Source organism: Muscardinus avellanarius (genome assembly GCF_963383645.1).
Source record: "Muscardinus avellanarius genome assembly, chromosome: 5".
Classification (NCBI taxonomy): domain Eukaryota; kingdom Metazoa; phylum Chordata; class Mammalia; order Rodentia; family Gliridae; genus Muscardinus; species Muscardinus avellanarius.
The window spans coordinates 8,441,356-8,464,322 of NC_137790.1; the positions used below are offsets into that span (position 1 = coordinate 8,441,356).

The 22,967-nt window shown below is 48.3% G+C and overlaps 1 protein-coding gene and 1 pseudogene across 3 annotated transcripts in view; both read left to right on the top strand.

The window, feature by feature from the left end:
• The window catches only part of HLCS (holocarboxylase synthetase), a gene marked incomplete at both ends in the record, with an annotated part of 200,805 nt that overhangs the window by 56,098 nt on the left and 121,740 nt on the right, over positions 1 to 22,967 (top strand). For both annotated transcript variants that reach the window (XM_080696201.1, XM_080696202.1), the window contains one exon: positions 6,766 to 7,037. In XM_080696201.1, coding sequence (XP_080552327.1) covers positions 6,766 to 7,037 — 272 coding nt within the window. The remainder of the gene's footprint in view (positions 1 to 6,765; positions 7,038 to 22,967) is intronic.
• On the top strand, positions 18,933 to 19,891 carry LOC308263679 (Y-box-binding protein 1-like; annotated as a pseudogene). Its single transcript has one exon. The product of its transcript is annotated as a Y-box-binding protein 1-like (transcript).

Below are 22,967 nucleotides of genomic sequence, written 5' to 3' on the forward strand. Positions count from 1 at the left end.
TCTGTTGGATGGAAAATCTTGTTTCTCTGGTTCTGGTGTGTGTTACCTATTTCTTCTTTGTAGTCAATCTCTTTGAGTATTTTCTCTAGCGCTGGTTTTGAAGACATAAATTCCTTCAGTTTCTGTTTGTCATGGAAGCTTCTTATTTCTCCATCTAATTTGATAGAAAGTTTTGCTGGGTAGGAAATTTTTGGCTGGAAGTTGTTTTCTTTCAAAGTTTGGAATATGTTACTCCAAGCCCTTCTGGCTCTCATGACTTGGTTTGGGAAGTCTGGAGTGATTCTAATTGGTTTGCCTCTGAATGTCACTTGGCCCTTTGTTTCTGTTGCCTTTAAGATTCTCTGCTTGGCTTCCACATTGGTCATTTTGACAATTATGTGGCGTGGGGATCCTCTTCTCTAATCCTGTCTAAAGGGAGTTCTATAAGTTTCCTGGACCTGTGTATCAACCTCTTGCTCTATGTTTGGAAAATTTTCTGCTATTACTTCCTTGAAGAGATTGTTGATCCCTTTGATTTCACTTTCTTTTCCCTCCTCTATTCCAATTATTCTTAGGTTAGCTCTCTTAAAATGGGCCCATATTTCTTCCATGTCACATTCTTGCTGTCGGATATTTTTTTCTAGATTAGAAACTATGTGTTCATTTTTGGATTGATCATCTTCTAAGAGCAAGATTCTATTCTCCATGTGGTCTGATCGGTTGTTTGTACTTTGAATTGAGGCCTTTACTTCATTAATTGCATCCTTTATCTCTTTTTGGCTCTCTCTGAATTCTTTTCGAAACACCTCTATTATTTCTACAGTTATTTTCCTGATTTGATCTTCTATAAATCTCTGAATTTCTGTTTTATCAGGTTCTGATGTTGTGGGATTGTGGGCATTCATTGCTATTTTGTTATTCCTCTTTCCCATGATTTCGGGAGTTTGTGCCTTCTCTGGGTTCTTCCCTTGTGTCACTACGACTTCACTTAAGGTGCTCTGGATCTCGAGTCTGTAGTATCTTAGTCACCACTACTCCTTTACTGGGTTGTATCACAAAGTCTCAGATCCAGGGAATCAATAGAGGCTGCTTTAGACTATGGGGGGTGCCAGGGTGGGCGTTCTCCTATGGTGTGATATCTCTGCCACTGCCACTCCCCCACTGGGTCAAGTCCCTGGGAGTCAGTACTGGGATTTCTCCTCTGGGGCCCGCAATTTGACTCACTGTTGTTGAATACGCAGATGGAGTTGTCGTGGACTCGGTGAATTCGCTGCTGCTGCCGCTGGTGGCAATATGGCGCCGCTGCCACGCCCTCGGCCGTGAGGCTGGCGTATTTTTCTCTGGTTTTGAGCTGCGCTCTGAGTCCCTGTAGGGTGTGCTGAGCCCAGCCACTGGAAGCTTTAGATGCTCCCTGTGCCGAGAAATCTGCCGAATCCCGCCGGGCTGTTCCTCAGCGGCTCACCTTGGCTCGCTGTCCGCCCTTCCTCTCTGGAGCCTGGTGGACTGTTGAGTGCTTTGGTCTGTAGCCGTAGCTGTCCGGTGAGCTCGCCGCTGCCGCTGGCAGTAAAGTGCTGCTGCTGTGTCCTCGGTCGTGAGGCCGGCGTATCTCCTCTGTGGTTCTGAGCTCCGTTATGAGACCCCCTCCTCTCTGGGGCTGGTGATTTTTTTGTTTCTCTGGTGATGGTGTTTTCTGGCTATGAAAGGCGCTGATTTTGTGGTAATGGAGATTGGTTGTTAGCGGGGCTCTTAAGCCCCACTTTTCTCGGTCACCATCTTCCCGGAAGTCTGTAATTATGTTTATGAGAGAGTCTTAATCTAGATTGAGAGGGGCTATGGGTCCAAAACCTCTTTCCTAAACAATTGACATTTTAGCTATACACTAGTGGTTGAGTTCAAAGAATGAGGTGGATTTGGAAGTTGGGGTAGGTAATACTACTTGTGTATCAGCCTTGATCTACGTAATCCTAAACTTTCTCTTCAATTGCATTTCCACAATACCTTAGTGGCTACTTAGAAAATTTGGCTGTGAATCACAAGTTCATTATTTTCCTGTCTCTTCATTAATTCTTTGTTGCTCTAAGAAAACACTACAGACCAGGTAGTTTGTGGAAAAGTTTGTTTCTCACAGTTTTGGAGGTTGGCAAGTCCAGAATTAGGTTGCTAGCTGGGCGTGGTGGCGCACGCTTGTAATCCCAGCATTCGGGAGGCTGAGACAGGAGAATCGTGGTTTGCGGACAGCTACTACTTAGTGAGGTCCTCTGCAACTCAGTGAGACCCTGTTTCAAAATAAAGAATAAATATAGGGCAGGAGGTGTAGCTTGGAGGTCAAATGCCCCTGGGTTCCATCCCCAGTACCACAAAGGGAGAGAGAGAGAAAAAAAAAAAAAAAGGAGGAGGAGGAGGAGGAGGAGGAGAAAAATAACAATCAGGATGCTGTTGAAGGCCTTACTGCTGTATCATCCCATGACGGAAGGCGGAGAATTGGAGGGAAGAAAGACAGACAGACAGAAGGGGCCAAAGCCATCCTTTTATAAGTGGTCCTCTCCTGTGTTAACTGACTCAGTCCTGTGCAGTGGTGTGAATCCATTCATGAGGATTGAACCTAGGGCATTCTACCTTCAAACCCCAGCCCCCCCCCCCCCCCCGCCCCTAGCCTGATTTTATTTCTTCTTTGAAAACAGGGACTCACTAGGTTCCTGAGAGCCTCGCTAAGTTGCCGAGGCTGGCTTTGAGCCTGCGATCCTCCTGTCTGAGCCTTCCCAGTACTAGGATTACAAGCGCACCCCACCATGCCTGGCTCCTAATTGCCTCTTCACTGCTGCACCGGGAGCGAGTGTCCAACATAGGAACATTGGCAGACTCAGTAGAACCATAAAGCCTTTAAAGCCAGTATGTCCCTGCTGACGCCGTGAGATTTGGCTCGAAGCCTCCAAAACCAAGATAAGTTCCCCGTCCTCGAATGACCCTGTGGTCCTTGGTTCCAGACCTCCAGGGAATGAGTTTAACCCCTTTGCCGCCTCCTCCTTTTATCCCCATCGCTCCCTCATTTATCCTCTCTCCTCGCTGACGATCTCCAAACTTAAACCCACGGCATGGGCCTGTTGCCCCGAACTCCTGGCTCACGTAGGCCAGGCTGTCACCGGCTCCCGGCTTCCTGGGCTTTCTGGTAGATCCCTCCAGCTTAGCCCGGAGCCGACCACCGGCTCCTCCTCTCCAGACCTGTCCTTCCCCTGCACCTCCAGGGTAGTACTGTCCTTCCAGGGTGGCCCAGGAACCCTCACCTCACTTTTAAACACCCCACACTTATTTTAGTTTGGCTACTTATAACTGAACTCAGGGGTGTTGTACTACCTCCAAGCTACACCCCCATTCCTATTTTATTTTATTTTTTATTTTTATTGTGGTACTGGGGATTGAACCTCTGAGCTACACACCCAGCCTTATATATATATATTTTTTTTTGGGGGGGATGCTGGGGATAGAACTCAGGGGCATTCTACATCTATTTATTTTTTAAATTTGAAAACAGGGTTTCACTCAGTTGCAGAGAGCCTTGCTAAGTTGCTGAGGCTGGCTTTGAACCTCAGTCCTCCTTTTTCAGCCTCCCAGGTACTGAGATTACAAGCATGCACCACCATGCCCATCTTATTGTTTGTTTGTTTGTTTATTTATTTTTTATTTTTTGGTGGTACTGGGGTTCCTGGAAGCCCTTCTACCTCTGGGCTACACTCCCAGATGTATTTTATATTTTTTACTTGGAAACAGGGTCTCTTAAGCCAGCGCGGCTGGCTGCGAACCAGCACGATCCTCCTATCTCTGTCTCCCAAGTGCGGGGATTACAAGCGTGCACCACCACACCCATCTTACTGTTATTTTGGAACAGGTTCTCATATAATGCTGAGAGCCTTGCTAAGCTGTTGAGGCTGTCCTCGAACCTGGGATCCTCCTGTCTGAGGCTACCAAGTGTCAGAATTAAAGGCATGTGTTACCATACCAAGCGATCTCTCCCCATTTTATCTATCTATCTATCTATCTATCTGTCTATCTATTTATTTAGTGGTACTAGGGATGGAACCCAGGAGCATTCTACCTCCCTGCTACACCCTCAGCCCTCTTTCTTTCTTCCTTTCTTTCTTTCTTTCTTTCTTTCTTTCTTTCTTTCTTTCTTTCTTTCTTGTGCTTGGGATTGAACCCAGGGGCATTCTATCTCTGAGCTACACTCCCAGCCCTACTTTTTATCCTTCCTTCCTTCCTTTCTTTCTTTCTTTCTTTCTTTCTTTCTTTCTTTCTTTCTTTCTTTCTTTCTCTCTTTATTCTTATTTTGTGGAACTCGGGGTGGAACCCAGGGGCTTTACTTTCTCCAGGTTATACTCCCAGACCCATTTTATACTTTATTTGGAAACAGGGTTTCACTAAGTTGCTGAGAGCCTCACTAAGTAGCTGAGGCTGGCTTCGAACCTGTGCGATCCTCCTGTCTCAGCCTCCCAAGCTCTTGGATTACAAGCATGCGTCACCATGCCCGGCTTTATTCTTTATTATGAAACAAGATCTCACTAAGTTTCAGAGGGCTTCACTAAGTAGCTGAGGCTGGCCTCAAATCCGGATCCTACTGTCTCAGCCTCCCAAGTTCTAGGATGACAAGCCTGCACCGCCACGCCCAGTTTTTTCTTTTTTTTTTAATTACATTGCATGTATGACCTGTTTGCACACCCGATCTCCTCTACCTCGGAGCATGTCAACAGTAGCAATCTGTTGCACCATGCCTGCTGTGCCCTGGTCCAGTGTCCTGACCTCACTCCTGTCTCACTAGCTCAACACCGCAGCCAGGCAGGGAGCCTGCCGTGATGGCGAATCCGGTCACTCCTCTCCTTCCGCAAAGCCCTGGGGGTGCAGGGGTCCCCCGTTGCCCTGTGTAAGCCCCTCTCTTCACTGCCCAGCCCGCCCGCTGCCCGCACATCTCTGGCCTCTGGGCCTCCCTGCTCCCTCCACTTTGCTGGCTCTTCCCTGGAAGAATAAATGAATGACATAATAGCAGCCAAGCGTCTCGCCGTGATGGAAGGACGGATGTGTTCTGAGAAGGGTGTTGCTCCACGGTGTCCTCCCTGTGGGAACCCCTTGGGGTGTGCGCACAGGCGAGACCACGGCCCGCAGGACTGTGTGCAGTGTCGCGGCACTCGCCCTCCTCCAGGCCCTCCAGGTGCCAGTGCTCGGTGAGATCTTCTGTCCAGCCCAGCTGTCCTGCGCCACGCCAGTTTCTGGGCTTTGGAAGTGCCTCCTTCTGAGGTCATTTGCCCTGTTCCTCTCTCCTCAGTTTTTTTTGCATACTTTTTTTTTGCCAACTGAAGTTGGCTTCAAACCTGTAATTCCCCTGTCTCAGCCTCCCAAGTACTGGGATAACAGGGGTGTGAGCCACCATGCCTGGTTGGAAGTGAGATTTATTTATTTATTTATTTATTTATTTATTTATTTATTTATTGGTGGTACTGGGGTTCCTGGAAGCCCTTCTACCTCCGGGCTACACTCCCAGACCTATTTTATATTTTTATTTGGAAACAGGGTCTCCTAAGCCAGCGCACGCGGCTGGCTTTGAACCTGCGCGATCCTCCTGTCTCTGCCTCCCAAGCGCAGGGATTACAAGCGTGCGCCACCACGCCCAGCTGGAAGTGAGTTTTAAAGATTGAGCAACGGGGGCTGGGGATGTAGCTCAGTGGTGGAGTGCTTGCTCATCTACTGGGTTCCAGGCCCTGGGTTCGAGCCTCAGCACCGGGGTGGGGGTAGCAAATCAGTCAGCTGGATTTGGTTTACATGTCATCTTTGAAGCTGCTTGTCTGTAGCCAGGGGGAGCTTTGGGACTTCTCTCTGATGGAGGGACAGTGCCTTTTTCTTGGGAAGGACCCAGCCCTTGCAGGAGGATGCCCTAAGGCCCGAATGTGTTATGTGCAGGCTGCTCAGGCTGGGGACTCCTCCGAACCCACACTTCCTCGTGGGGCCTGGATGGGGAGCGAATTTCCTGCAGGCAGAAGTGTAAAGATACACATATTCCGTAAAATGCACAGAAGACTAGAAAATCACAAATTTACGAACCTGCTGAAAGGGATTTCTATATTGTGATTAGGACAGGAAGCATACGCATAAATAGACCTTATCCTCTTGAATCCTGGCTTCTGAAGTCAATTTCTATAGTGTAAGCAGACTTAGCATCGTAGTCCGTTTCTGTTGCTATAACTGGACACCCGAGACTGGGTAATTTATAAAGAAAATAAATTAATTTCTAACAGGTTTGGGGCCAGAAGGTCCAAGGTTGAGGGGCCACGTCTGAGAAGGGTCTTCTTGCTGGTGGGTGCTCTCTGCAGAGTCCACTTGGAGAGGGGACTCACGCTCGGTGGCCAGACCGGCTTTATGGCAGCCTCCCTCTCCTGGTAACGAAACTACTCCCTCAACAACCCCAGAATCTATTAATGGATTAATCCGTCCGTGAGGGCAGAGCTCCTGTGACCCAGTCACCCCCCAAAGGTCCCATCTGAAAATACCATTACCATGTGGATCTGGGGATTAAGTTTCTAACATATGAATTCTGCGAGACAGATATTCAAACATAGCACTTAGTACAGTTATTATATGGTATAATAGTTTAGGTGGATAGAATATATTAATCTAGCCCTTATCGGTCATGGATTAGGAAGTACTTATATTACCCAAATGACATTTTTAGGAAAAAGCTTCCATCGTCTAATGAAATGACAAAGCAAACCGTTTTATTTCTTCTTTTTTTTTTTTATGACACAGGAAATCCGGGATTCGCTTATGCTGTGGCTTGGGAGACACGCGGATCCCGGAGGAGTCATAAAGTCCAGCAAGCTCGCCCTCCAGTTTGTTTCATCCTACACATCTGAAATAGAAATCACTCCTTCTTTCATCCCTGTGATTACTGACACGGAGGCCTTCTCCTCAGAAAGCTTTGACTTCGAGATCTATCGGCAGAATCTGCAGACCAGGGAACTTGGGAAAACAGTGCTGTTTGCCGAAGTGACCACCACGACCATGATTCTTCTGGATGGGTGAGTCATGGCGGGGTCTCCCTGGCACCTGCTGGAGGGGCCCTCACTTGTCAGCAAGAGAGAGGCACTCCCATCCTCGACGAGTTGAAACGGAGAAAGAGAGGCTAATTAAAGTTCTTTGATCAGAGATCTGTGTTTTATGGAACGGGGTGGGGGCTTTTGTGGCTTGTGGCTTACTTCCTTTAACCAAGCCTTTCCGAATGTCCTGGGAGAAAAGGACATTATGGAAAAAATAAAGTTTAACAGGTGGCGTTATTGCTCAGATTACCGCTGTACTCCTGGCCGGCTGTAATCAGTGTTAAATATTTCATTTGGGGTGTTTTGTGGAGGCGTTAGAATAGCACACTGGAGTGATACCTGAGCTGGTTCAGTTGAAATAAGTTGGAGCTTTGCACTTTGCAAACCATTCTGGGACGGTCCTATCCGGCGCGTTTTTCCAGCACGCTGTAATCCTATTGGGATGTTTGAAATTCACATTATTGCAAGTTTTTCTTTTTATTCCTTTGATTCTGTGGACTTTGATTAAAGATCAAAACTGGAAAATAGAAGGATTTTTTTAAATGCCCCAATTCATCGGTATCAATGAATACTATTTTAGTTTTAAAAAGTTATGTCTTGGAGAGAATAAGAAAAATGCCTTTCCTCAATGCTGGACCAAAATTTAAGGAATGTAAAACTCCCAACATAACCGGATTTCCAGTCTCTAGGCGTTCACTCTTGGGGCTGCATGAACAGACAGATACATAACTCAGCGTATGGAAATATTTTTTTGCCTTTCTTCTTAATAATCACTTCTGGAATGTAATAACATGTCCGCAACATGGTAGTTTTAGTGGCTGTCAAGTGCGTCTGAACACTGGAGCAAGGGAGGGCATGGTGAGCTGTGTTAAATTATGGATTTTGTTTTCTGAGTTAATTTGTGTTGTCATAGCTGTTTGTTTTTTCAGTGTTCCCTAACCCTTTTACCCCCACCGCCCACCGCGCCCACCCAGCAGAGAAGGAAGTCAGTTCTCTTACATCAAACTAGCACGACTTGCTTGTTACACATCCGTGCTAATCCTTTGATACTCGGGGAGCGCTCTCTTCTATGGAGGGGTGACCCATGGTCATTACAGTTCTGGAATAAGAAAGGATACATATTATTTACCCATGGTCGTTATATTTTCTTTTTTTTTTTTTTGGTGGTACTGGGGTTCCTGGAAGCCCTTCTACCTCTGGGCTACACTCCCAGACCTATTTTTGCATTTTTATTTGGAAACAGGGCCTCCTAAGCCAGCGCGCGGGGCTGGCTTCGAACCTGCGCGATCCTCCTGTCTCTGCCTCCCAAGCGCGGGGATGACAAGCGTGCGCCACCACGCCCGGCAGTCGTTATATTTTCTAAGTAAGAAATGATACATATTTAACAAAAAGTTTCGGGGAAACTGGGTGTGGTGGCCCATGCCCATAATTCCAGTACTTGGGAGGCTGAGATAGGAGGATCGGCAGGTTCAAGGCCAGCCTCAGCCAGCTAGCAAGACTCTCTGAACCCAGAAAGACCCTGTTTCGAAACAAAAAATGAAAAGGGTTAGGAGTGGAGCTCAGAGGTTGAATGCTCCCGGAGTTCAGTCCCCAGTGCCACACAACACACACACACACACGCACACGCACACACACGCACACACGATTTGAGAAGTTCAGATGTGACAGTATGGACGCTTCCACACCATTTTGTTTCTGTGGTTGCTAGTGTTGGGAGGGGTGGCACCGAGCTGGAGCCATGAGCATCACCCAGAGGCTGGCGTGGGTCCTGCTAGGGCGTCTGCGTAATCAGGTGGCTAGGTTTCATGACGTGCTGTTCTGACGGGTTTTAGGACAAGAACGTACTCTGTGACCACACTGCTGTAATACTCTTGAATAAGAGGAAGGAAGGAAGTCCTTTTTTAATATTGAGCTTTAAAAACCATTCTCCCCCAAGCTCCTTGAGTCTATAAAAGCATGAGACAGACGGTGACAGCCTCTTAGCTGAGCTTGACCATACTCAAGAGGGAACCTGACCTGGGCGTGGTGGCGCACCCTTGGAATCCCAGCATTTGAAGGCGGAGACAGGAGGATGGAGGTTCGCGGACAGCCTCAGATACTCATAAGTGAGGCTCTTCGCAACTCAGTGAGACCCTGTTTCAAAATAAAGAATAAAATGAGACTGGAGAATCGTGGTTCACAGACAGCCTCAGCTAGTTAGTGAGGCACTTGGCAATACAGTGAGACCCTCCCTGTTTCAAAATAGAGAATAAAAACTAGGGCTGGGGGGGGGATAGCTCGGAGGTAGGATGCCCCTGGGTTCCATCCCCAGTACCACCAAAAAAGAAAAAGTAAATAAAAATAAATAAAAAATAAAGACGGAACCTGGCATAGGATTAAGAGTTTGTATTTTTACAAAAGAGAAAAAATATTTTAGCTTTACCCAAGATTCTGAGGGATCTTGGTCCTCTTGTCTGATCTTTGTGGGGGAGAGAGAGGGCTTTCACGACTAATTACTAGTCCCCCTGCCTGCTGGGTGCAGATACTAAGTCGTCACGGCTAGCCTCAAGTAGCGTGGCTGTCTTCTTCACTGCACGTGGCTCCTCTGATGCTCCCAGGTAAAGTTGCTCCCAGAAGCCTCCAGGGTCGGTGGGCAGGCGAGAAGTTTCTGGGGCCTGTGGCTGTTTTAGGAAGAGGTATCCGAAGGTACCCAAAGAACCCGGAATCATCAAAGAACCATGAGATAGCTAAATGAAAGAGTCATGTGCCGAGACTAGGGCAAAAGCGACTTCTAACAGCCACGTTTGATGGCACACGAGGTCGCCTCGCGACGCGCGGCCATGGTGTCTGCTAGTGTCGGAAGCCCTCTCTGCCAGACGCCGTTTGATGTGCTTGCCACGTATTAACTAATCTTAGACACGATCTTTGAGTCCTCTATGGTCTTCACTGGACAGAATCAAATGCTATGGACACAGTGCATAACAGGATTTACTACATGAGGACTTGTTCCTGTTTCTGAAAATTGTATGGAACCTCTTATATTCCCCTAAAAAATAAAAAGTATGATACTTTATACCATACATATTATTTTTTTTTTGATGGGCCAAGAAGATGGAGCAAGAATTTTCAACGCTCCGCATTGGTCCCCTTTATGCTTATTTTTGCCTTCAGATCATTACTTCGGTGGCAATGGAACAGCCCTTCCCTGGTGAGCCAGAGAAGAAAAATTAGCTATAGGTCTATATTACAAGGTTCTGGAAATATTTTTTCATCTGTCTACTTTCTCCTTGAAACAAGTATTAGCTACAAATTTGAAGTTCTAGCCCCAGGAAAGAGTAAATATGTGGTGGGAAATCGCCAACAATTTCGGCCACAATCCCAAATATCCCTGCTCATCTTTCTTTTCTTGGTTTTAGGGATTGAATCCAGGGGTGTTCTACCTCCGAGCTACACCCCCAGCCCTATTTTTTTTTTAAATTTTGAAACAGGGTCTCACTGAGTTGTGGAGAGCCTCACTATATTCCTGAGGCTGGCTTTGACCCTGTGGTCCTCCAGACTCAGTCTCCCAAGTACTGAGATGACAGATGTACACAGCCACGCCCGGCTGGATTGTGGCTTGTTGATATGGCTGCATCTGGCAATCTGTGAGTTAAACAGATACGCTTGGGTTAGGGGTGTAGCCTGGTGGTCAGTGCTTGCCCAGCACTGTCAGGCCCTAGTTATATTCCGAGCACCAGAAATAGCAACCGTATCACACATGTGCAGTGCTTCCCCAGTACACCCAAATACCATGCTGCCGTGGTAAAAATAGGGACCTTGGTCCCCTGGGCTCCTGCACTGCGCTCAGCAAGTTTCTTGGTCACCATCTGCCAGCCCGGGTCTTGTCCTCCTAAAGGACTCTGTGGCCCGGTGTCTTTGTCTCTGCCTTCCGGAAGGGTCTTCCCTTCGCCACGTCCGACGTGGACACTAGAGAGATGGGCCTCCCACCGCTGCTTCCTACGAGGGCTGGGGTCTGGGTATTGTTTTCGGGACTGAACAGTTATGGCTTTTTCTAGGCCACCTCTATGGTTTCTGTGGAGATAGATCTCTCAAAACTCTCGTAGACAGCTGGGCTGGGTGTGGTGGGAGGCTGAGAGAGGAAGATTACAGGTTCAAGGCCAGTCTCAGGAACTTAACAAGGCCCTCAGCAACTTAGTGAGACCCTGTTTCAAATTGGAAAATAAAAAGCCGGGCTTGGTGGCACACGTGTAGTCCCCGCACTTGAGAGGCGGAGACAGGAGGATTTCACAGGATCAAAGCCAGCCTCAGCAGGACCTGGGCAGGACCTAGGCACGTTACCGACACACAAAAACCACTGGGAAAGAAGCTGGGCATGATGGCGTATGCCTGTAATCCTAGGACTTGAGAGGCTGAGACAGGAGGATCACAGTTTTGAGGCCAGCTTTAGCAACTTAGTGAGATCTCACCAACTAACATGATCCCACTTCAAAATAAAAAATTAAAGAAATAGGGCTGTGAGTGTAGCTCGGAAGTAGAATGCCCCTGGGTTCCACCCCCAGTACCACCGTCCACGCCCTTACATTCACAGCTAAGAAAACAAATGTGGAAGCATCCGTGAACACAACTGAAAACCAACATGCTATTACCAAAGAGTAGAGGAAGTAGACACGGGGACAAGCAGCCATCTTTGTCTCAGGTACATCTGATTTTTAAACTACTAAGAAAAATAGCTGGAGACCTGTAAAGTCGTTAGTGCCTACAAGCCCCAACATGTACAAGACTAAAAATCATAGCTATTATCATATAATATTACTTTTATTTCACTCTTTTTTGCTGTACTAGGGATTGAACCCAGGGGCATTCTACCTTCGAGCGACACACCCAACCCTATTTTTTTTTTTATCATTTAATTTGAAACAGGCTCTCACTAAGTTGCGGAGAGCCTCACTAAGTAGCCGAGGCTGGCCGCGAACCCGCAATCCTCCCGTCTCAGCCTCCCAAGTACTGGGATTGCAAGTGTGCATCACCGTGCCGGCTCTTTTATTTCACTTCTTCCTAAGATCATTAGAAGCATTTTTCTCAACATAATTGCAAATATGGGAGAGTCTGAAAGTTTCTCATCTGACGAATATTTTGGCGAGCATCTTATTTTCTTCTTTGACTATAAATCCCTCTCAGTCCTCTGGTGCTGAGGTAGATATTGCAAGTGGCCATTTGTTCTCTGGGTCTGACACCACGAGCCACAGCCGCTACCACCTTCGCCTGATGAACTTGGGGGTCATGTGGGGGTTCAGGAGAAGGAGCAGCAAAGAGAACCCCAAGAATGGCTTGTGGATCGCCAAGTTGAGACAATTCCAAGGGCCTGTGGCTCTCCCCTCCAAAAGTAAAAACCTGAAACCAGGCTGGTGACTGCTGTCCCCCCTGTCGCCTGAAGCGGCTGTGCCACCCCATTCCTGGGGGCCCAAGAGGTCATTTCATCCTTTATCCCTGCCCCCGTCGCTTCCCTGGCACCTCCTCCTGGTCTCTCCTGCTCCGTTGTCAAGGTGACATCTTCTGGATACGATGCTCGGCAGATTGCTAACTTTGTTTGACCGTACATGCCTTCGTTTTTCTTTCTGCTCTGCTTCCTGGTGTCCAGGTAGCTCAGCTGGTTGCAGAGTGTCCTGGGGGCCTGGGCTCAGTGCTGTGTCTGGGCAAGCGAAGTTCCCCGAGTTCCCTGGTCACCTCCTCCAGCTGCGGCTCAGGGAGCCCTTTGCAGGTGTGAGCTCTTGGTGGTGGCGGGATTTGGGAAGGGCGTGTGGATGGCCTCGGCAGATCCACTGCCGCCATGGCTGGAAAAGCACTTCCAAGTGCTCACTCTGCCCAGGAGCCTGCACATGCACTTGAATGTTGTGATACACGATAACGGATTCCCCGCGCTGGAGACAGCATGAGGCCAGACCATGGAGCATGCAAATATGGGCTGGCTGAGTCCTTGTTGTTTTTGGAATCGCCTGTTATTTGAGCTATAGCATCTCTTTGATCGCCTTACACCATGTCTCCGTCAGATATTGGAATGACTCACGGGCGAAGCCACAGCGTGCAGCGAGCCAGAGGGGCGCAGCTCGTTTACGCTGATTGCCTCTGCATACTTGTGCGTGTTAAACAAACTGGCCAAGGGCTGGCTATTTTTTATTTTGTTAAGAATAATTTAAGTCGGGCGTGGCGGCGCACGCTTGTAATCCCAGCATCTGGGAGGCTAAGACAGGAGGATCGCAGTTCGCGGACAGCTTCAGCTACTTATTGAGGCCCTTTGCAACCTAGTGGGAGCCTGTTTCAAAATGAAGAATAAAAAATAGGGCTGGGGGGTGTCGCTCAAAATAAAGAATAAAAAATAGGGCTGGGGGGTGTCGCTCGGAGATAGAATGCCCCTGATTTCAACCCCAGCACCGCAAAAAAAATTAAGTAAATAAATAAAAGAATAATTAAATTTCCTTTAGTAAGGAAGCTCAAGTTAAGTTTATTTCTTGATTATCATTTAAGCCTGTCGATTTCTGAGTCGTGAGCTTGCCTTCGGCACTCGGTGGGGTAGGCCAGGCACCGGGCAGTTAAGGATGGATGTTGAACTATCCTTGCCTTCCAGTATGCCTGCAGAAGCACTTCTGGGCTAAGGGTGCGTACTCCCTTCTTGGTCTGCAAGTAGACACAGCAGTGACAGGTGCAGGCGAGGCAGGTGAATGGCTGAGTTGCTTTTGCGAAGTCACCGTGTCTTGGGCATCGTTCCTGACATCGGAAAGCTCACAGTCCTGTGGGAAAAATGCCCGAACTAAGACTTTTCCTCCAACTAGCTCCGTGGCCTATGTGGGCTTCCCTCCGTGGGCCTTGCCATCCTCAGCTGTGGGGTCAAGGACATTGAACAGTAGATACTGAACAACAGATGCTTCCTGGTGCTTCACCTCAACTCCTGGGAGTGGAGATGCCCCATTCAGAGCTGTCCCGCCAGCCCTGCCACCTTGGAAGCTTTCAGAGGGGTGAGTATTTTTGTTTGTTTTGTGGTACTAGGGATTGAAGCCGTAGGTATTCTACCTCTGAGCTACATTCCCAGGCCTATTTTATTTTTATTTTGAAATAGGTTCTTGCTAGGTTGCTGAGTTTCACTATTTGCTGAGGCTGTCCTTGAACCTTCTCAGGCTCCCAAGTACTCTGATTCCGAAAGAGTTGTTTGGCTTGGGCTCCCGTTGGTTAGGAACACCTTAGGGAGATGGTTGGCTTTCTCTCTTTCTCTCTCTCTCTTTCCTTCCTTCCTTCCTTCCTTCTTTCTTTTTTTTCTTTTTGGTGGTATTGGGGGTGGAACCCAGGGGCTTTCTACCTCCAGGCTATGCTCCAAGACCTATTTTCTATTTTATTTGGAAACAGGGTCTCACTAAGTTGCCGAGGGCCTCACTAAGTAGCTGAGGCTGGCTTCGAACCTGCGCGATCCTCCCGTCTCAGCCTCCCGAGCGCGGGGATGACAAGCGTGCGCCACCACGCCCGGCTGACGGTTGACTTTCTATACACAAAGGCAGAGAAAAGGAACGCCGTCCCTCAAAATGGCCTTGAGCTTTCCTTCTGCGGGAGAGTCGCCCGCCACCATCATGGTCGAAGCATGCTTTGGTTTCAGAGTTGGGGTCAGGCCCAGCTCCCCAGGCCTGCGCTTGCAGGTCTCGCCAGCCCAAGCACCTCTCCCCTCCCCTCTGATTCTGCTCCGTGAACTCTCTCCACTCCACACCCTCCTCCTCCGGAGTCCAAGCCTGTGAGGACAGAAATCGTGCTGGAACTAATTTAATGGCTGAGTGACCTCACAGTAGAGAAACAGCCGGATCCTAATAGGGGTCTTTGTCTACATTTCCACCCCGGCTGGTAGCGTGCCAGTCAAGAGTCAGGCCCGAGACACAGGTGGAAGCGATTAGAGCTGTCATAAAGTTTGAAAAATTGATTCTGGAGGCAAAGTGAATAGATTGGACTTGACAGTGTTGTCCTAAAGATTCTAAGGGAAAATTCTCTAGTTTAATTTGAAATCCCTTGATTATTCATTAGCTTGCCAGATGGCTTTTGTTGATGTTTTACATATTAATGCCTGTATTGTGTTATCGGTGTACTCCTAATGTGCACACACAGGTAATGAGCAAGGAGTAAATACATTGGTAAGTGTCCCAAATTAATGGGATATTAGCCTAATTGTGAAATAAAGGGTTTTTAAGAAGCTGATTGCTTTGCAATAATTAGCGTGAGGTTTTTTTTTTTATGGGCCAATTTAGTACTTTAAAAGTGAAAATGATTGGAGAACTTTTCCTTTATTTTAATGTTTACTTCTAAATTAAAGCCTGGAATATAATTCCAGCCTTTGACTTGGCAGTGGTCATGACTGAAGGGTTGTTCTGGCAAGTTCTCCATCAAATTTATTTTGTTGTTCCAATTCAACACCTGGATACGTTAACCTTTCACATGCCAGGCTCCTGAAATTGGATTATTCAGTGGCCTGTTGTATTTTAGTAGTAGTAGTGAGTGTCCTAGGGGGTTTATTTTTGACATTTTGTAAATGGGTTTTATTTATTTACTTATTTATCTTTGCGGTACTAGGGATGGAACCCAGGGGCATTCTACCTCCGAGCTACACCCCTAGCCCCATTTTTTAAATTCTATATTTTGAAACAGAGTCTCACTGAGTTGCAGAGGGCCTCACTAAGTAGCTCAGGCTGTCCTCGAATAGAGATCCTTCTGTCTCAGCCTCCCGAATGCTGGGATTACAAGCGTGCGCCATCACGCCCGGCCTGTAATTGGGTTTTATTTATTTATTTATTTATTTATTAGTACTGGGGTTCCTGGAAAACCTTCTACCTCCGAGTTACACTCCCAGACCTATTTTTATATTTTTATTTGGAAGCAGGGTCTCTTAAGCCAGCAAGGCTGACTTCGAACCTGAGCAATCCTCCTGTATCCGCCTTCCAAGTGCAAGGATTACAAGCATGCGCCACCACGCCCGACTATTTTTTATTTTATTTGGAGACAGGGTGTCTTAAGCCAGGGCGGCTGGCTTCGAACCTGCACGATCCTCCTGTACCCGCTTCCCAAGTGCGGGGATTACAAGCGTGCGCCACCACGCCCGGCTGTAACTGGGTTTTAAAAGTGGGACAAACTTACTGTGATGTTTGCCACTTTACAGTGGTTACGGTGTGTTCTATGTAGATGACAGTTTCAGTAGATCTGAACCTTCTCATTTTCTCAAAATGTTGATGTCTTCGTTTTTGTTGCTAGAATAGAGTGGAAGCTACTGGGTGACTGATAACAGAAATCATTCTTTGTGGCTTGTGGGGCCGGGAGTTTGCAGTCAGGGTGCCTGCACACTCGGGTCCTGGTGAGGGGCCATAGCTTTGGGAAGAGGGTGAGCGCCCTCTTTGGAGTCTTCCCTCTGTCCCAAGGGCTCCTCCCTCATGACCTAATCACTCCCTGCAGCCCCAGGCCCTCACACTGCCGCTGGCTGGGCATCCACGTGTGAGAGGTGCACAGACATTCAGTTCGGGGCAGTTGGATGCCGTTTAACTGTGAGACCTCCTGACACACCTTGGGCTTTGCTATACTCAAGAATGCAGGGAAACACAACGCAGAGTACAGTGGGTGCGGGCTCCCGCAGGGCGAGGCAGCCACCCGGCCATGGCGGCTATGGCGGGGACTCTGGGTGTGCGAAACCACAGTCCCAGCTACTTGGGAAGCTGAGGCAGGAGGATTGCAAGTTCAAGGCCAGCCTGGGCAACTTAATAAGACCTTGTCTGAAAAATCAAAAAGGGCTTGGGGATGAAACCCAGTGGCCAAGTGCTTGCCTGAGCGCGTGCACGGCCCTGGGTTCAGTCCCCAGTCCCACAAACACAACACAGCTGAAGCTCTTTCAGACCCGCGACACAGTCTCCTGAATATTCTCAGGGGTGACAGTCTTTGAGGGAAAACGAGACTCTCGGGAAAAAAGTAGATGGGTAGGGAACCAGTTGTGTGAGTACACGTTGAAATCGCACAGTTTGCACATTTGAAATTGCAACGCCTTGTGTTATGTAGGAGAGGATATCTGGGCTTGCCCTCCTGGGTAAGGCTTGGGAGACGGGTCCCGCTGCCCCAGGGTGGAATCCTAGCTCTGGACCAGTGACCTTGGCAAATCAGTAACCTTCCATACCCTTCTCCTTGTCTGTATAAGGTAGGTGGTAATAGTCTGCCTTTTTTTTTTTCTTTCTTTTTAAGTTCAGCAACTCAATTAGTTTCTCTTGGGCACCAGCTGTATGCGGGACCCTGTGGTAGGCTCTGGCACCCAGTGGGGAATAAAAGAGGTGTGGTCCCCACCCCCGACTTCAAGGAGCCTCGCCGGCTAGGGGAAGGGTGTATTGAAATGTGTTTGCAGCGCTCTTAACACATAGCTAATATTTACCAAACTCTCATTATTGAAACTTTGTGAGTGCGATTCTATTTTGGTTTTTGACCTTCAGCCGCGGAGCTGTGGAAATGTACGGAACGGCTCGGCACGGTCTGCTCTCACGGTTGTGATAGGCATTTCCTTGGAATTTCTGTTGATGTTTTTGACAGTTTTTCCTCCTCACGCTAGACACACGATGGGTTCGTGGCTGGTTACTCTTTGGCCAAAAATGTCTTCTTTTAGTTCTTCCTGAAAGATGAGAAAACAGAGTCAGCTGTTCATGCCTGTGTTTGCCTTAAAATGTGTGGCGCAAGTGCTTTTTTTAAAAATTGAACTCGTTCTTTGCGTAAATCCAAACACTTCATCCTTGGCACAGATAATTCACAATCCGTTTGAAAGAGCCCAATCTTCAGCTGTTGGGACATTGTCAGAGCCCCCTGGGTACTTGTGGGCGTTACTCACATCATCCTGAGACCCCAGACCGTCTGTGCCCACCCGGAAAGCTACGCTGCACATTGCTGTGTTCTCCTGAGTCTCTTTAAACATCTCACATACGCCAGGCGTGGTGACGTGCGCTTGTAGTCCCAGCATTCGCGAGGCTGAGACCGGAGGATCGCGGTTCGTGGACAGCCTCAGCTACTTAGTGAGGCCCTCCGCAACTCAGTGAGACCCTGTTTCAAAATGAAGAATAAAAAATAGGGCTGGGGTGTAGCTCGGAGGTCGAATGCCCCTGGGTTCCATCCCCAGACCCTCCCCACAAAGTGTCACATATTTGTTATTCTGTAGAATTGCTCCATTATATACTTTATTTGATACTCGTTTTGTCAAATGCCACCGTTATATTTAAACAAGCAATAAAAGGCAACAAAAGTTATTATAAAGCAAGATTTGGGGTTAGAAAAAGCAGTCAAGCTGGGTGTGATGGCGCACTTGTCATCCCAGTACTTGGGAGGCTGAGACAGGAGGATTGCTGGTTCGAGGTCAGCTTCAACTACGTAGTGAGGCCCTCCGCCAACTTAGTGAGACCCTGTTTCAAAAATAAAGAATAGCCGGGTGTGGTGGCGCACGCTTGTAATACCCGCGCTTGGGAGGCGGAGACAGGAGGATCGTGCAGGTTTGAAGCCAGCCGTGCTGGCTTAAGAGACCCTGTTTCCAAATAAAAATATAAAAAAATAGGTCTGGGAGTGTAGCCCAGAGATAGGAGGGTTTCCAGGAACCCCAGTACCACCAAAAAAAGAATAAAAAAAGGGCTGGGGATGTAGCTCTGAGGCAGAATTAGTCTCTGGGTTCAATCCCCAGTACTGAAATTAAAAAAAAAAAAAGCAGTCAATAAAGACAGCAACAGAGTTCGATCTGTAGTGGGAGCGGAGAGCGGACCCCAGAGAGCCCTGAGCAGCCCCACCGCCGCCGCCGGCCTAGTTACCATCACACCCCGGGAGGAGCCGCAGCTGCCGCAGCCGGCCCCAGTCACCATCACCGCAACCATGAGCAGCGAGGCCGAGACCCAGCAACCGCCCGGGCCGCCCCCGCCCTTAGCGCCGCCGACACCAAGCCTGGCACCACGGGCAGTGGCGCAGGGAGCAGCGGCCCGGGCGGCCTCACATCGGCGGGCCTGCCGGCGGGGACAAGAAGGTCATCGCAACGAAGGTTTTGGGAACAGTAAAATGGTTCAATGTAAGAAACGGACATGGTTTCATCAACAGGAATGACACCAAGGAAGATGTATTTGTACACCAGACTGCCATAAAGAAGAATGACCCCAGGAAGTACCCTCGCAGTGTAGGAGAGGGGGAGACTGTGGAGTCTGATGTTGAAGGAGAAAAGGGTGCGGAGGCAGCAAATGTCACAGACCCTGGTGGAGTTCCAGTTCAAGGCAGTAAATATGCAGCAGACAGTAACCATTATAGACGCTCTCCACGTCTAGGGGTCCTCCACGCAATTACCAGCAGAATTACCAGAATAGTGAGAGTGGGGAAAAGAAGGAGGGATCGGAGAGCGCTCCCGAAGGCCAGGCCCAACAACGCCGGCCCCACCGCAGGCGAAGGATCCCCCTTACTACATGCGGAGACCCTATGGGCGTCGACCACAGTATTCCAACCCTCCCGTGCAAGGAGAAGTGATGGAGGGAGCTGACAACGAAGGTGCAGGAGAACAAGGTAGACCAGTGAGACAGAATATGTATCGGGGTTACAGACCACCATAGCGCAGGGGCCCTCCTCGCCAAAGACAGCCTAGAGAGGACGGCAACGAAGAGGATAAAGAAAATCAAGGAGATGATACCCAAAGTCAGCAGCCACCTCAACGTCGGTACCGCCGCAACTTCAATTACCGGCGCAGACGCCCGGAAAACCCTAAACCACAAGATGGCAAAGAGACAAAAGCAGCCGATCCACCAACTGAGAATTCGTCCGCTCCCGAGGCCGAGTCGGGCGGGGCTGAGTAAATGCCAGCTTACCATCTCTACCATCATCCGGTTTAGTCATCCAACAAGAAATGAAAATGAAATTCCAGCAGTAAGAAATGAATAAAAGATTGGAGCTGAAGACCTTAAGTGCTTGCTTTTTGCCCGCTGACCAGATAACTAGAACTATCTGCATTATCTATGCAGCATGGGGTTTTTATTATTTTTACCTAAAGATGTCTCTTTTTGGTAATGACAAACGTGTTTTTTTTTTTTAAAAAAAAAGCCTGTTTTTTTCTCAATATACCTTTAAAGGTTTTTAAATTGTTTCATATCTGGTCAAGTTGAGATTTTTAAGAACTTCATTTTTAATTTGTAATAAAAGTTTACAACTTAATTTTTTCAAAAAAGTCAACAAACTGCAAGCATCTGTTAATAAAGGTCTTAAATAATTAAAAAAAAAAGACAGCAACAGAGGCTTCTCTAAACTTTTCTTTCTTGGGGTTCAGTTTATCTTACAGAGAAAGCCAAGGTACCAGTCAGTCACAATTTAGAATGAGCCGAGCCGGCTGGTGTCTCGGACTGCAGAGGAGTGAGGGTAGCCCACCACAGCAGGGCACGCACTTGAACCCAGAGTGAACTTGCTAGGAACCAGGCTTCCGTGGCCGGGCAGCCTGGGATGCTGGGAGCAGCAAAGGCCGTAGAATACCAGTGGCCGCGGGCAAATCCCATGACTTCTTATCTTCTAACGGGCAACGCCTAGCAGTGCCCACTCCTGCAGGGCCACTCATGCCGAGAGGGCCCAAGGGGGCCGCAGCATGCAAAGCCCTCTGCACAGCCTCGGGCACAGAGCAGGTGGTGCTGAGCCACGTTTAATCTCCTCTCTGCGTGCCCACTAAGATGGCGCGTTCTGCGCTCAGAGACGGCCCACAGCCACCTTCTTGGAAAGTGCAAATGTACAGACCGAGAATTTGTTCCAGGGACCCGATTGCAGTACGAAATGGAGGACCAGAAAAATAGCCTCTTCCGAGTTTAGCCTGAGCTAACGTGAGTTTCTAAGTTGAACCCTTTAGCCTTAGGAGGTAGCGCTCATGAATATTCAGACGTGACTGCTTACCTGTCCACATGTGGTGTGGAGCTAGAGGCTGAGCTCTGGTTTTAAAACGCCTTTTTAACACTTTGTAAATGTGTTTTAAAAAAAAAAAGACCTGTAAAAAAAAAAGGTGTTGGGTAATGAGGCACACATTTTCCCTTCTACCCTAAAGCCTCAGTTGCACCCACCCCTGACTTTGCTTTGTGGCTTATTTAGAACTTTTGTTTGGCTTTCAAATAAAACACTTACCTGCTTTGGAGGCATGGGGCGAGTTGCTCTCACCTGCCCCTTTAAAATCTTTACCCAGCGGCCGCTGTGTTGGGAGAGAAGCAGGTTCTGTTTCTGCATGAGGGCGATTCCGTCACCTGGAGACCCCAGACGCCACATTTTTTGAGCATTGCACAAGGAGCCATTCATCATTTCCACGTTCTGTTCTGCTCTCCCACGCCGCATTCAAATGAGCGGGGAGGAGGGGGATGAAGTCAGGGCCAGGCCAGAGGAGGCAGGGGCGGCGGGAGGGGCGGCCCCTACCCGGATGCTAATGGGGTTTGCACGGCTTAAAAGTTGGAGACCTCTTTGGACAGAGTTGACCTAAAAATGAAACTGCGCTTGGTAGGCAGTGGTGTGCAGGTGAGGATACCTGGACTGCAGCTCCACCCCTGCCGTATGGACGCCCCTGCTGTGAGATGCTGGCCGACACCCACTCTCTCAGGATCTCTTCCTATCTGGGAGATGAGAGGGACCCCACCATACGGGTGGGCCATGGGAGCCTCCCGGAGCCCAGGACCCTAAGAGTGTGGTGTCAAGACCACTGGACAAGAAGGTGCCCACGATCCTTCAGCTGGGGCTCCCAGGGCCCCTCACCCGAGGGCAATTTTTTTATTTTAATGAGTGGCTGGCTGACCATCTACATTTCTTCTTTTTATGCCCTGCCCTATTTTTATTTATTTATTTATTTATTTATTTATTTATTTATTTATTGGTGGTACTGGGGTTCCTGGAAGCCCTTCTACCTCTGGGCTACACTCCCAGACCCATTTTATTTTTGGAAACAGGGTCTCTTATGCCAGCATGGCTGGCTTCGAACCTGCGTGATCCTCCTGTCTCTGCCTCCCAAGTACGGGGATTACAAGAGTGTGCCACCATGCCTGGCTGCCCTGCCCTATTTTAAAAAAAGATTTAAGACAACTTTTTGTTGTCTTTTTTTAAAATTTTGTACTAAGGATTGAACTCAGGAGCCTTCTACCTTCAAACCACACCCCAGTTCTTATATTTATTTTATTTTATAAATAAAAATTTTTGTCATAGTGAGGATTGAACCCAGGGGTATTCTACCTCTGTGCTATACCCCACTCTATTTTATTTTGTTTGTCTTAATTTTTTTTTTTTTTGAGGTACTGGGGGTAGAACCCAGGGGCTTTTCTACTTCCAGGCTATACTCCCAGGCCTATTTTATACTTTATTTGGAAACAGGGTCTCACTAAGTTGCTGAGAGCCTCACTAAGTAGCTGAGGCTGCTTCAAAACTGTGCGATCCTCCTGTCTCAGCCTCCCAAGCGCTCTTGTCTTTAAATTTTGAAACAGGGTTTCTGTAAGTTGAGGAGTGCCTCACTAAGTAGCCGAAGCTGGCTGTGAACCTGCCATCCTCCTGTCTCAGCCTCCCCAGTCCGGGGGTTACAGGTGTATGTCAGCACGCCCACCAATGCAACAAGGATTTAACGTATGTCACAAATTCTAGCTGCTTCCTGTAGGCGCTGTCCAGCCTTAAAGGAGCTTTCCGGCTCCTCTGGCACTTGTGCGTCCTGTGGAAGCTGTCTACGTGCGCAGTATTCACGACGCTTTGCATCCTGCGGAATTCTTCCACTTCTCCCAGTGGCTACGGTGATGGATGAATGCCTTCATCCCTTCTGTCACCCTGCAGATCAAAATGAGGTCTGTGTCTCTATTAAGTGGCTCTGGTCAGGGTGGGAGTGACTGCCCAGGTGATAGTCAGACATCTCCAGCTAGAGTTAAGTGATGTCCCAGG